Here is a 15208-nt window from a genome sequence, read left to right on the forward strand (position 1 = left end):
GGATGTCGGTGACACAGTCCTTTATTTGAACTGTCTCCCAGTCCTCGCACTCAGTGACTGTCTTTTCCCGGGTATGCGTCTGCGGTGGAGCACTGGGGGCAGGCCTGTCTCCCACCGTTGTGGCAATATCCCCTCCCCTCTGTGATGGACCATGGAGTAGTATACCTAGACGCAGGGCTGTGGCGTCGGAGCCAGGGCTTACCGACTCCACAGCCTTGCCTAGAGGGTGGCCTACCTGCTAGTCCTCACTCCAGTCAGTGGCGTTTACACCTGGGAGGGGAGCACCAGTGTTACTGGATGGTGTCTGCTCTGACAATTGTAAGTAACTATATGCTATCGAATCAGACTCCCTGATACGGGAATATGAGCTATTCTGACAGGAGGGCATACAGGTTTGGGCTATAAATGAACATGACATTAGTTGCTTATAGAGATGAGCAAATCGCTTTGTTTGATCAGCGCTCTGATCATCATGCCGCCTGCCTTTCAGCGCCGCTGCTCCACCCCTTCTTATGGTAAATGCTTATAAAGTGCTTTTTTTTCCTTGCACTTCCTACTGCATCAAGGCTTCACTTCCTGGATAACATGGTGATGTCACTTCCTGGATAACATGGTGATGTCACTTCCTGGATAACATGGTGATGTCACTTCCTGGATAACATGGTGATGTCACAGCCCGACTCCCAGAGCTGTGCAGGCTGTGGCTGCTGGAGAGGATGATGGCAGAGGGATGCTCAGTGTCCCTCCAGTGCCCTGTGTCCCTCAGTGTCCCCTGCCATCATCCACTCCAGCAGCCACAGCCCGCACAGCTCTGGGAGTCGCGTCGTGACATCACCATGTTATCCAGGAAGTGACATCACCATGTTATCCAGGAAGTGAAGCCTTGATGTAAGAGCAGGGAAAAAAGCACTTTATAAGCATTTCCTGTAATAAGTGTATATTGGGGATTTGTATAACTGTTGAGGAGGGAATACAATACTATAAAAAAAAATTTCACCAGACTTCTTTAAATGAGTGATTCACTCATTTCTAGTAACTTACATTAGATTCCAATTAATTCCCCAGCCTACCCCCGGGGTATGCTGCAGTGTGGCCCCCGATAGTTCCCTAGTTCTTCATGACCTGCCCCTTCCACACGGCTGCAGAGATCTCACTAATACATAGTGCTATGGGAGTTAATGTGCCCTGAATTTTCTTCTCCACTGTCCCCATCAATTCATCCTTTTTATTTATTACTTGTGCTTCATATACTTCCTGTATGCAGCTCTATAAGCCTGTATATGGGGGGAGAGAGAGAGAGATATTACTACACATAAATCCTTCTTCTAAGAAAGATCTATTTCTCTGAATTTCTGTGCTGTTACCAGTTACTCTCTCCTTACATATGCAGGCTTATGGAAGTGCATAAAAAAAGGATATGATAAGACGGTATTATTAGTTTTGCACATATACTGTGCCTTCCTAGTTCCCTTTATTAATGTCACCAGCCAAAAGGTCCCCTTTAATAATTAAACTTTCTCTGCTTTCGAGATACGGCCATAACTAAGGATGACAAACTGGAGCACCCCCTTCTCTGCTTTGGAAAGATGCAGCTGCTTTCTGACATCCATATCCCCATCCGTACCATCAGGACACAAATACGTCTTTGCCTCAATAGTTGTGGCACACACGTAAACCCAGGCTAAAGATACGACACCCCTACATTACAGGGGCAGACTACGGCCTGATCATTTTAGTAAACATTTACTGGACCTATTAGACGGCTCGATAATTGGGCAGTAAGGGCTGCATGGACATAGTTAGCAATGTCCATGCAGCCCTTGCCTAAACACATGATATCTTACCTCTTCCCGCTCCCGGTCTTGTATGCTGTGCTTTGCAGCTTCCCGATCCTGGCGGCAGCAGCAGTGCCTAAGCAGCCAGTCAACTGTTCAGCCAATCACAGGACAGGACCGCTGCAGTGATTGGCTGAGCAGCCTGTCAGCTGACAGACTGCTCAGATGCTGCTGCCCCAGGACCGGTAAGCTGAGGAGCACAGAAGACAAGACCAGGAGCGGGAAAAGGTAAGGTATCAGGTGTTTGGGCAATCGTCAGCCATCAGCCGCGCATCACCATTACACGTAGCAATGCGTAGTGGACGTCTGACGGTTTTAGGTCCAAACTTAAACTAACAATCAGCCAATGTTCATTGTCATCGGCTGATCTTTGTCTCTATTTCTCGGAGTGATAAGCGGCCATATCGCTCCATGTCATAGGGCCCTAAGAGAAACCAAAAACATCAATAAAAAAAACAATTCTGTCCAATACTCATTTGCTTTTCTAACAGCAGGTAAACCTAGAATAGGAGAATATGGGCTAAATAAAGACGAGGCCAATACAATAGGTGGGCATCTATACTTCCTCTCAGATTGAGGGGTAAGGGCGTAATTTCAGGCAACGATCGAAAAATCGTTCGTCCGTCGTTGATTTAGATCTGAACCTAAAATTAACGTTAATAGTTCACTGTAATTCCACATTTGTTAACTAATCGTTCAGTGTAATTGCACATTGTTCATTGTTTTGCTGGGATCAGAAGGAATAAACGATCATAGTAAATATCGTAACAAACGACCATCGTTCTGTGTAATATGGTGAACGATTACAGGTTAACTATAAACAATCTCGTTTGCTATCGTTTATCGTTAGTATTTAAAAATCACTCCGTGTAATAGGACCCTTAGGATTGTGCTGATCCCCTCATATCACTGCCTGGCCCCTGACTTGGAGAGGATACATGGACCATCCTGCACCCCAGGAGAGCCTATTACCTCTCATAAAGAAATGTCATAAAGAAGAAGCTAAAATTAATTATCCTTCTGCTAAATGTGATTTCTAGACGTAGAATGAGTCAGCAGAGCTCTTGTAATGAATGCCGCTCTCTATCTCCTCTCTGCCAGGTGCCCATTCCCGAGCTGTATGGAGGCAGTGCCATAGCTTGGGCGTGATGCTCTCACCTCTTTGTCAACATTTAATAGCAGAGAATCAGTTGTGGTCTTAACAATTACCTGCAGGACAGATTTTGTGCTTACCGCTTACCTGCCCGTCATTATTCACTGTTGGCCGATACTTTTCCTGTGCTTTATGACACTGCAGCTTTGTGGCAATCTGCGCTGGTATAAAAATCTACCTCGCACCAGCTGGACAGCATCCACCATACTTCACCCTGCACCACAGCGTAATTAATATTCGTTTTATTAAAAAGAATCTTTCAAATCAACTGTTGTCAGAAAGTGCCAGATATTTGTAATGTACTTCTATTAAAAAAAAAAAAAAAAAAAAAAATCTCAGGTCTTCCAGTACTTATCAGCTGCTGTATGTCCTACAGGAAGTAGTATTCTTTCCAGTAAAGAGAGCAGGAAAGGATTTCTATGGGGATTTGCTACTGCTCTGGACAGTTCCTGACATGGACGGAGGTGGCAGCAGAGAGCACTGTGTGAAACTGGAGAGAATACACCACTTCCTGCAGGACATACAGCAGCTGATAAGTACTGAAAGACCTGAATTTTTTTAATAGAAGTAAATTACAAATGTCAGGCACTTTCTGGCCCCAGTTGATTTGAAAGAATTTTTTTTTGTTGATGAACCTCTTTAAGGGGATCAGGTACACACCAGCACCACTATTGCACAAAAGAAGGTTTTGGTGATAGTATTAGGGAGCAGGTTATTTTTTGAAGACAATATTGGGGGAACTGTCTTTAATGCTTTGGCTTTTATGTTACGCATCATTATACAGCTGTCATTTACGGCGTTTGTATACTTTTGATGGACAGATGATATTGGCAGCTGTGGCTTGGGAAAGACCTTTACAACTTCCTTATTACCCTCCTCATTGACAGCAAACAGACTGTGCAAACTATCAATAGTCAATGGAGAAGAAAGGGCTGTAAAGCAACTGCTGTAAAGGAAGGTTACTCGCAACTAAGTGCAGGCTGAGATTGTGCTATTACCAGATCAGAATATCAGCCTGATCCAACAGATTAAACTATTGCTGACTAGTCATAGAACGTCCTTCCATCACAGAGGATCTGACCACCATGGAAATATTAGAACTACAGTATCTGCAGATGTATGGAAACAATAGGCGGCTGCAGAATTTAGATCTGCCTCAGCATCCGGATCAGGAACAACTGAATTTATCCTGATAAATGTTATTATTTCTGCCATGGTACAGCTGGCCATAAAAGCTTACTGCTGTGGCCACAATACTGTATGGGGGGTGTTCACACCAGGTGAAGCTCCTGACATTCACACTAACCATCTCCACAGGGGTCCAAAATTGTCCTTCTGGCTTCCCGCTGGCCAGTAAACACATCAGTATGCCGCAAAAAGTGTAATAAATCGTACCACTGGTGCTCTGGGCAAGCTGCTCCTCCTGCAGGGCAGAGCACCAGCCTACACCCAGGAGATCGCAACTACCACCTCCCACTCCTGATACCAGTGCTCCCACTATTATTCCCACTACTATTCTCACTCCTGATACCAGTGCTCCCACTATTATTCTCACTCCTGATACCAGTACTCCCACTATTATTCTCACTCCTGATACCAGTGCTCCCACTACTATTCTCTCTCCTGATACCACCTACTCCCACTACTATGCTCACTCCTGATACCAGTACTCCCACTACTATGCTCACTCCTGATACCAGTACTCCCACTACTATTCTCACTCCTGATACTAGTACTTCCACTACTATTCTCACTCCTGATACCAGTACTCCCACTACTATTCTCACTCCTGATACCAGTACTCCCACTACTATTCTCACTCCTGATACCAGTACTCCCACTACTATTCTCACTCCTGATACCAGTACTCCCACTACTATTCTCACTCCTGATACCAGTACTCCCACTACTATTCTCACTCCTGATACCAGTACTCCCACTACTATTCTCACTCCTGATACCAGTGCTCCCACTACTATTCTCACTCCTGATACCAGTACTCCCACTACTATTCTCACTCCTGATACCAGTACTCCCACTATTATTCTCACTCCTGATACCAGTACTCCCACTAATACACCCCTCATCCACTATGCCTCTACTCCTAAACCCAACAGAATTAGCCAAAAAAGAAAAAAAAAATTACATTTTTTGGCCTGGCCATATCGCCCAGCCCTATGTAAAGGCATCAAATATCTGTTATACAGGTAAGACATGTGCTTTTCATGACATAGCCGATAAATAACAGATGCCAAACAATGGCATCCATCATTCACAACGGCCTCCGTTCAATGTATGTGATACAAAAGCTTGCGGCATTTCTCATTAGTCCATTGACGACAGATGCCACTGCAAGGTCGCGTTCACACATGCAGATGAGCACATGGCAGTGTTCACATGGCCTTATCCTTATGGATCTGTCACAGCCTCCATTTATTGTATACATTGGAAGCATTTTCTATTAGATGTGCTTAAAGTAACAGGAAATCAGTATGCAAAGAGAGATATTTTTCCCCCCACAGAGAACTGTTTGTATGGAGGGAAATATTCTTTATCTCAATACTAAGTGTGTATTGTTCCTGGACAAATAGTGAAATAAATGCTACAACTGTAGAATTTACCACTAACTGAAAGAATCTGAGGAGTCCCACTTGGAGATGTGTCACCTTCTTCGGTAGTTTAAGTCAGGAAACAGTAGTGGCACTCATTGATGAAGATGCTGGTGCAGATTTCTTTTTATTAATAACGCATGGACATACACTGGGCGGACGCCAGGTAGATGCAGCAGGTTACAAGCTTGTTTCACGCGACTGCACTTCAACAGCCGCGCGAAACAAGCTTGTAACCAGCATCTACCTGGCGTCCGCCCAGTGTATGTCCATGCGTTATTAATAAAAAGAAATCTGCACCAGCATCTCCATCAGCGAGTGCCACTACTGTTTCCTCACTTGAATTTTTTTACCGTTATGGACATTTTTGCTTGGTGAGCACCACTGAATACTTTAGTTTCCATTGATATATTGTTGGTAACCTACTCTGAGACCTGTAGTGCCGATCGCTTCTTTTCATTGTTGCTTCTTGAGTAGTTCGACTGGTGTCCTTGGTAGGGATGAGTGTACCGGCTGAGGTTTGGGTTCGTATGAACCTGAACTATCGGCTTCTGCTGCCCGCTCTGTGGAGAGGGTGGATACAACCTTGAGGACCGCCTGGAAAACTGGGATATAGCCATAGCCATAGGCTGTATCCCAGTTTTGTAGGCGGTCCTCAGGCTGTATCCACCCTCTCCACGGAGTGGGCAGACAGCGGGAATCAGAAGCCGATAGGTTAGGTTCATATGAACCCGAACCTTAGCCGGTTCGCTTATCCCTAGTCCTTGGTAGAGATGAGCACAACTCGAGCATGCGTGGGTCTGATCGAATCTGAGCGTGCGCCATTTGATTACCATTGGTCTATGGGAGCGGAGGCTCGTGCGCCTCCTCTCTCCAACAGTTTTGCTCCGTGTGAACGGAGCCTAATGTCTGTCTGTACGAATAGCCTTTGACTATGTTAACACTATATAAATAAATATTAAGATCAATAAGTTTAGATCAGCTGGTATAAGAATTAGCAGGTGGACAATACTGTACCTCTTGAAGGCCTCCGACGGATTTCGTTCACATTCTCCAGGCTGTAAAAGTTTCTGAACCGAGGGGTCATTCAGTTTATCCTTGTATCCTGGCATGAGCCCGCCTTGACAGATCTGTTCGACAAGCGCCCTTATAAAGTTTCCCACGCAAAGGGTATCAGAGTCTTGTGCCTTGCAAAAATGAAAGGCCAAGACCTGGCGGTGCAAGCCCCTCTGTAAACCTGCAGGTGAACTTGGCCACAACAACTCTGTACATAAAGCTGTTTTCCCACTGCCTGGGCCGCCAACAAAGAGTAATCCCCAGGCCGTGCCCTTGCCGGTGCTGCCTCCGTTGCTGCCAGAGTTTGCCACCAATGAAAGTTTGTTTGCTGTGCTTGCCGTGCAGCTTGTCTTCTCCTGCAGACAGTGCTGAAGCTTGTGGAAGATCCATTCCCTGCAGTAGAAAGGTTTCCCCTGCAGCAAACTTGACTGAGCCATTGTAGCTATTGGTCGGGAATTTGAGCTCTCACACCAAACCGTGTTACTTTAGCAGAGTAAACCTCGGGGCAAAAAATAGAGCTGAATTCCAGTAGTGACATATCCCAAACAAGAAAGGACAGCGGAATGCAGGGCGAATTCAATGGTTCCAGTAAATGTCACTGTGCAGGTAGGAGACGCTTACAACGCTCCTCGCCTCTTCCCGCATCTTACTACGTAGCATTTGGAAGCTCCCCGCTTGTAGTTCTGCTTATATCCACCAGTAATACTTCTCAGATGGTTCACAGAGTCAAGTACTCTCATCGCTGCATCTGGATTTCATATAACTGGGCATTCTTTCTCTACAAGGAGGACACAATACATCTGGAAAAACCAAGGGGGAGAAGGGGGAGAAGGGGGGGGGGGGTGGAGAAGAAGAAGAAGACAGCCGTTAGTATGTACTAAAGCCAACTGCTCATCACATGCTACGGTTCATACACAAGCTGCATTTCAAGAATTTTATTTAAAAGAGGACAGAGAACAGTGTTTACTTTTGACATAGCGAGTCAAGAATTTCAAATGCTAAACCGAAGCCTGACGCACGAACCAGAAAACGGATAACAAAGAGAATATCGTATAACATACACACTGTTCAATGGCATCTAATAGAAATGTAAGTTAACTACACACACACGTATATATATATATATATATATATATATATATATATATATATATATATATATTTATACACATGTTTAAGAACACTACATTCAATGCACCAACTACGGCTATGTTCACATTGTGTATTATTTGAAGTGGATTCTACGAGGATTTTGCTGCATCATGTCAAAAACCCCATAAAATCCACAACTCACTGACCTCAATGGGTCATGCAGAATCCCCATCAAGAACAGACATATCAATTCTTGAAGTCAAAGGTCATCATCATAAACCCCATCTTAAGCCCCTATTACACGTGGCAACACAGAGGAGCAAACGTGCGCTGTACGCGTTCGTTTGCTCCTCTTCCCCCGCTCGCTGGCGGCGCTATTACACGCGTCAGATAAGTGCAGGGAGCTGCCCGGGTGATCGTCCGGACAGCGACGGTCAACTGACACCGCTCCTATACGGCAAGATGTTGAAAGACAAACGACAGCAACGATCAGCCAAGCTAACATCGTTCATGTCAGCTGATGGTTGCCTCCTATTACACCGGACGATTATCGGCCGAATACGGATGATAATCGTTCTGTGTAATAGGGCCTTTAGTTTCCTTGTGGAATTTTGAGATGGATTTTTCTTGTCACAACCATCTGAGAAAAAAACAAAACAAAAAAAAAAAGTAAAGTGATGTTTGTGGTGACTTTGCCAAACCATATCGGCCAATGGTGCGGCACTGCAGTGATGTAAGGGGTCCAGGGTGATGTAACGGTGGCGGCCTGTGTATGACATAACATTTCTACTTTCTATTGTGAATACAGGCTAAGGATACGAGGAACGGCAGCACCACAGTTATGAATAGTCTCCTCCACACAAACCCACATAATCTTAAGAAAAAAAAAAACTCCTTGGATATCAAGTGTGGTTTATTTCAGGGCTGTGGGGGCGTTCAGCCAAACGTCCAACTCCTCTTTTTCCACACTGCGACTCCTTCATAAATGGCTCCGGAATAATCCTTTAGTTTTTTTATAGATAGGGAACCACATTGATAGATCAAGCACTGTGCAAAGGAGTAGTGGAGCAGTGGTCCTTAATAACCAATTAGAATTGTGCCTTAATTTTAAAAGACCTCTAAGAAAATGAAAGCAGCAATATGACCGGTTGCTATGGGCAAGTAATGGACTGCTTAAAAAAAAAAAAAAAAAAAACACAAGCTATGCATTTAATAAATTGAACATTAGTGATCAATAATAATAAATATTTTATTTTATCTTAAATCCGCAGAGAAAGACTAATTTTTTAGTTTTGAGCCACTGTAATGTCTTTAAGTACTTATCAGCTGCTGTATGCCCTGCAGGAAGAGGTGTTTTCTTTCCAGTCTAACACAGTGCTCTCTGCTGCCGCCTCTCATGCCAGGAACTGTCCAGAGCAGTAGCAAATCCCCACAGAAAACCTCTCCTGCTCTGGACAGTTCCTGACATGGACAGAGGTGGCAGAAGAGAGCACTGTGTCAGACTGGAAAGAATACACCCCTTCCTGTAGGGCATACAGCAGCTGATAAGTACTGGAAGACTTGACATTTTTTAATAGAAGTAAATTAAAAATCTCTGGCACTTGCTAGCACCAGTTGATTTGAATGTTTGTTTGTTTTTTTTGTTTTTTTTTGGTGAACTACCCTTTAATGCCACTGATTCTTATGCCAATATTAGTTTGGAGATTTCTAAGCTAAAAAACAAGAATCACTTAGAAGGGTGACCGGCACAGATCCATCAACAGGTCGGCAGTAAAAAGAGAGCGTCCTAGCAGCACGGAGAGCCCGAGGTGTCACCTGTCGGCAGGTGCTCGCTGCTTGCTGAGATTGCAAGAATGATATAGCAAAACTGAAAAAACTCTTTTCCACATACTATAGACAACCGTATATATATCTGCTATCAGTATATAGATGTCAGACTCATTTAAAGTACAGTATCAGGGTTTGCAGTCCCTCCCTGTAAAGAGCAGTGGAAGTCTGTATGACCTGCAGGGATTCACATTGCTAACAGAAGCAGCGCTGGTGATAACATTAGATAAAGGAATGGCTTAGTAATCTGCATACAGGTCCAGGTGTCCCCAGCCGATGCCATAAAACACCACATAAACACCAATGGCCTAACAGTCTCTGAATCATGAGCATTTTACAAGCAGGATCATTCCAAACATAATTCACATTCTCCTCCATTGTCCCGGAATCTGTCAGCAGAATACAGGCTCTCCTCCGTGGTAATGGGAATGGGGTGGGGATGGGTGTCATCATTCAGGGAGGGAGTCAAGAGGTCCAGACCTCCACTTACATCATTCAAGATACCAGAGACTTTCCATCGTAAATGAAAAAAATGGCGCTGTACATAACCATGGTATACATGCTGCACATCCAGGAATTAGGCTGGGTTCACACTATGTTTTTGCAATCCCTTTTTTTGCAAAAAAACAGATGGAAAAAACGGATACATGTGTGTGCATCCGTTTTGATCCGTTTTTCCATTGAATTCCATTAGTAAAGAAATGTTTTTTTTCTCTCCTTCGGCTGGGTTCACACTACGTTTTTGCATTCTGTTTTGATCAGTTTTTCCATTGAATTCCATGAGTAAAGAAAACGGATCAAAAGGGATCAGTTTTTTTTAACATACACAAAAACATAGTCGACCTCATTTTTCTGCCTGTTAAAAAAAAACGGATCCGTTTTTTTTTTTTCATGAAATTCAATGGAAAAACGGATCAAAATGGATTGCAAAAACGTAGTGTGAACCCAGCCGAAGGAGAGAAAAACTGAGCTCAGCTATATACATGCAAGGTAAGGCTGGGTTAACACTACATTTTTGCAAAGTGTTTTTTGCAAAAAACGGATGAAAAACTGATGAAAAAACGGATGCAACTGTGTGCATCCGTTTTGATCCGTCTTTCCATTGACTTCCATTATAAAAAAAAAAAAAAACGGATCAAAGTTGATTTTTTTTTTTTTTTAACAGACACAAAAATGAGGCCGACCGCGTTTTTGTGTACGCTAAAAAAAACCGATCCGTTTTGATGCTTTTTTTTTATAGTGGAAGTCAATAGAAAAATGGATCAATACATATGCACACAGTTGCATCCGATTTTTCATCAGTTTTTCATCCGTTTTTTGAAAAAAACGGATTGCAAAAACGTAGTGTGAACCTAGCCTAACAATGGACTGTATGTGGAATTTGCACAAAGACTCCAAGCGAATTCTGCCGGGTAGCCTCCGCTGGTCCCATAGACTCGATGATATCTGCTGACGGATTCCGCCATCCGTCTAAAGAACTGACATGTCAATTCTTTGAAAGGACGTCCGAATCCGCAAAAGATATCATTGAGTCTATGGAATGGGCAGAGGAACTTCAAGCAGAGGCTGGCCGGCAGAATCCGCTTGAAGTCTCTGTGTGGATTCCGCAGTGTGAACATACCCCAAGGGATGGGAAGCTTTCAAGCCCTACAGCTGTTTCAAACTACAATTCCCATCATGCCTGGACAGCCAAAGCTAAAGCTTTGGCTGTCCAGGCATGATGGGAATTGTAGTTTTGCAACAGCTGGAGAGCCGGAGGTTCCCCATCCCATAAACCTACATCCAGACTGTAAGATTCCACTTTAAGATTCTTAACCTATAAACATACATATTATTTACCCACAGGTGGCAGCTATCTGGTAAACACAGCTCAACAAGAGACAGAAAGTCTTCTCGGTATCAGCACATTGGAGGGATTGGGGTCAGCAGATGCAATGTCACTTTATGGGGAACCTTAGACACGTTGTGTAGTTTATAGGGGCTTGTCAGGTTACAGATTCCCAATAAACATGACATCCTGCGGGCCACCATGGCACCTCCAACCTGTATACATGACCCATTTATGTCAATAATTTATGGGGAGGACTAATTATAGTAAATGAAGGCGATCACTATATGCTACATGGGAGGGAGGCGAGCGGACCCCACAGACCCTAGCAGGTAGGTGTCTCCAAGTGTCTGCAGGAAGCTGGGGGACAGCTGCCGCCCGGCCTGCTCTATTACAGGGGACAATACCAGGCGGATACGGAACATATGAGCCCCATACCGTCACAGGTACATATACAGTGCCCCATACCGTCACTGGTACTAATACAGTGCCCCATACCGTCACTGGTACTAATACAGTGCCCCATACCGTCACTGGTACTAATACAGTGCCCCATACCGTCACTGGTACTAATACAGTGCCCCATACCGTCACTGGTACTAATACAGTGCCCCATACCGTCACTGGTACTAATACAGTGCCCCATACCGTCACTGGTACTAATACAGTGCCCCATACCGTCACTGGTACTAATACAGTGCCCCATACCGTCACTGGTACTAATACAGTGCCCCATACCGTCACAGGTACATATACAGTGCCCCATACCGTCACAGGTACATATACAGTGCCCCATACCGTCACTGGTACTAATACAGTGCCCCATACCATCACAGGTACTAATACAGTGCCCCATACCGTCACTGGTACTAATACAGTGCCCCATACTGTCATTGGTACTAATACAGTGCCCCATACTGTCATTGGTACTAATACAGTGCCCCATACTGTCATTGGTACTAATACAGTGCACACCTGGCATCCCCCTGGTATATGGTACACGCTGTACACCTGGCATCCCCCTGGTATATGGTACACGCTGTACACCTGGCATCCCCCTGGTATATGGTACACGCTGTACACCTGGCATCCCCCTGGTATATGGTACACGCTGTACACCTGGCATCCCCCTGGTATATGGTACACGCTGTACACCTGGCATCCCCCTGGTATATGGTACACGCTGTACACCTGGCATCCCCCTGGTATATGGTACACGCTGCACACCTGGCATCCCCCTGGTATATGGTACACGCTGTACACCTGGCATCCCCCTGGTATATGGTACACGCTGCACACCTGGCATCCCCCTGGTATATGGTACACGCTGCACACCTGGCATCCCCCTGGTATATGGTACACGCTGTACACCTGGCATCCCCCTGGTATATGGTACACGCTGTACACCTGGCATCCCCCTGGTATATGGTACACGCTGTACACCTGGCATCCCCCTGGTATATGGTACACGCTGTACACCTGGCATCCCCCTGGTATATGGTACACGCTGTACACCTGGCATCCCCCTGGTATATGGTACACGCTGTACACCTGGCATCCCCCTGGTATATAGTACACACTGCACACCTGGCATCACCCTGGTATATAGGACACACTGCACACCTGGCATCCCCCTGGTATATAGTACACACTGTACACCTGGTATATAGTACACACTGCACACCTGGTATCCCCCTGGTATATAGTACACATTGCACACCTGGCATCCCACTGGTATATGGTACACACTGCACACCTGGTATATGGTACCTGCTCTGCCTCCTCCTGAGAGACATCGCGGTGCACACAGCACTATGACAGATCACTGTACCGGGGACATGGGTGGCATTAGGGTGAGGAGGGCAGTGTGGAGAGGGGGCAGATGCCCGGGCACAGCAGTGTGGAGCGGGCAGAGGGGGCAGATGCCCGGGCACGGCAGTGTGGAGCGGGCAGAGGGGGCAGATGCCCAGGCACGGCAGTGTGGAGCGGGCAGAGGGGGCAGATGCCCGGGCACAGCAGTGTGGAGAGGGGGCAGATGCCCGGGCACGGCAGTGTGGAGAGGGGGCAGATGCCCGGGCACGGCAGTGTGGAGCGGGCAGAGGGGGCAGATGCCCGGGCACGGCAGTGTGGAGCGGGCAGATGCCCGGGCACGGCAGTGTGGAGCGGGCAGAGGGGGCAGATGCCCGGGCACGGCAGTGTGGAGCGGGCAGAGGGGGCAGATGCCCGGGCACGGCAGTGTGGAGCGGGCAGAGGGGGCAGATGCCCAGGCACGGCAGTGTGGAGCGGGCAGAGGGGGCAGATGCCCAGGCACGGCAGTGTGGAGCGGGCAGAGGGGGCAGATGCCCGGGCACGGCAGTGTGGAGCGGGCAGAGGGGGCAGATGCCCGGGCACGGCAGTGTGGAGCGGGCAGAGGGGGCAGATGCCCGGGCACGGCAGTGTGGAGCGGGCAGAGGGGGCAGATGCCCAGGCACGGCAGTGTGGAGCGGGCAGAGGGGGCAGATGCCCGGGCACGGCAGTGTGGAGCGGGCAGAGGGGGCAGATGCCCGGGCACGGCAGTGTGGAGCGGGCAGAGGGGGCAGATGCCCGGGCACGGCAGTGTGGAGCGGGCAGAGGGGGCAGATGCCCGGGCACGGCCATGAGGCGATGTGGTGATTGCTCTCGGACATTTATGACCCCCTTCCTCCTCCTCCTCCTCTCCGGCTCGGGCAGCTCCAGCCATCCGTGTCTGGTGGAGCAGACACACGTCCACAGCCCGTACACTGAGGGGGCAGCCAATGACATGCAGCTGGATGAGGGGGGATGACAGGCAGGGGAGCAGCACACAGCGCCCCCCGGCGGCCGCCCCGCACACAGCGCCCCAGCAGCCGGACCCGGGGTACACACACACACAACTTCTATGGGGCGCAGACAATGGTGACAGCTCCCACAGCCCGCCCGTCTCCCCTCACAGGAGCGCCCCGCCCTGCCCCGGGATACTCACCCCCACACCCGGCTCCCCAGCGCTCCTCTCCCCGGGGTGCTCGCTCTTTGTTTCCCCTCTTTCTCGGGTTCACAGTCTGGCTGTGCAGTGGCCGCTCCTCCCAGAGAGTCCGGGGGGGGGGGGGGGGTCCCCGCCTACAAACAGCGGGAGGGGACGGCGGCCATACAACTTGCTGGAAGCCGAGAGGACACTCTGCCCGAGGCCGCGCCCACCGCATGACGTCACGCCTCCCAGCCACATTCCCAGCTCCACGGTCTGGACAGCGGCCAAGCGACTCGCCCGATGCATCATGGGAGCTGTAGTTTCGGCCACTTTGCGGCTAGCGCGCGTCACGTGACCAGGCGTCCTGGTGTAACCCGCTCGTGTGGTGGCTTCGCTTCAAGTTTGGGCGTCGCTAGGGAAAAAGCTCGGCTACAGTACACACCAAAAACACCAAGTCCCATCTACTGTTCTCTGTTATCAGCCAGATTATTCTAGGACAGGGGCAAGGGAACCTTGGCTCTCCAGCTGTGGCAAAACTACAACTCCCATCATGCCTGGACAGCCAAAGCTAAAGCTTTGGCTGTCCAGGCATGATGGGAGTTGTAGTTTTGCCACAGCTGGAGAGCCAAGGTTCCCTTGCCCCTGTCCTAGAAGCAAAGCATGAGGTCAGGGCATGCTGGGAGTAGTAGTGTCAGTACAGATGCAGGGCCATTTATATTACTGCTGGGCAGCAAGGGCAAAACTAACAATACCCCAGCGGTTTCCACATAGCGATTGGGCTGTAGTCAGAACTGGGCCGGCGTCCTGTTATCCGACAGCTGGACGTTGCAGGACAGCGCACAGATG

The 15208-nt window shown here is 47.7% G+C and overlaps 1 protein-coding gene across 1 annotated transcript in view; it reads right to left on the reverse strand.

Annotated features, from left to right (window-relative positions):
• ANKRD50 (ankyrin repeat domain containing 50) overlaps positions 1–14600 on the reverse strand; it is a 51757-nt gene extending 37157 nt beyond the window's left edge. Inside the window, exons 1-2 of the mRNA XM_069978579.1 lie at positions 14381–14600; positions 6615–7453 (exon numbers count right to left, since the gene is read on the reverse strand). Of these exons, the coding sequence (XP_069834680.1) occupies positions 6615–7090 (476 nt within the window). The 5' untranslated portion in view covers positions 7091–7453; positions 14381–14600. The remainder of the gene's footprint in view (positions 1–6614; positions 7454–14380) is intronic.
• Between the last annotated feature and the right edge of the window lie 608 nt (positions 14601–15208).

This window comes from Dendropsophus ebraccatus, chromosome 7 (genome assembly GCF_027789765.1).
Source record: "Dendropsophus ebraccatus isolate aDenEbr1 chromosome 7, aDenEbr1.pat, whole genome shotgun sequence".
NCBI lineage: Eukaryota > Metazoa > Chordata > Amphibia > Anura > Hylidae > Dendropsophus > Dendropsophus ebraccatus.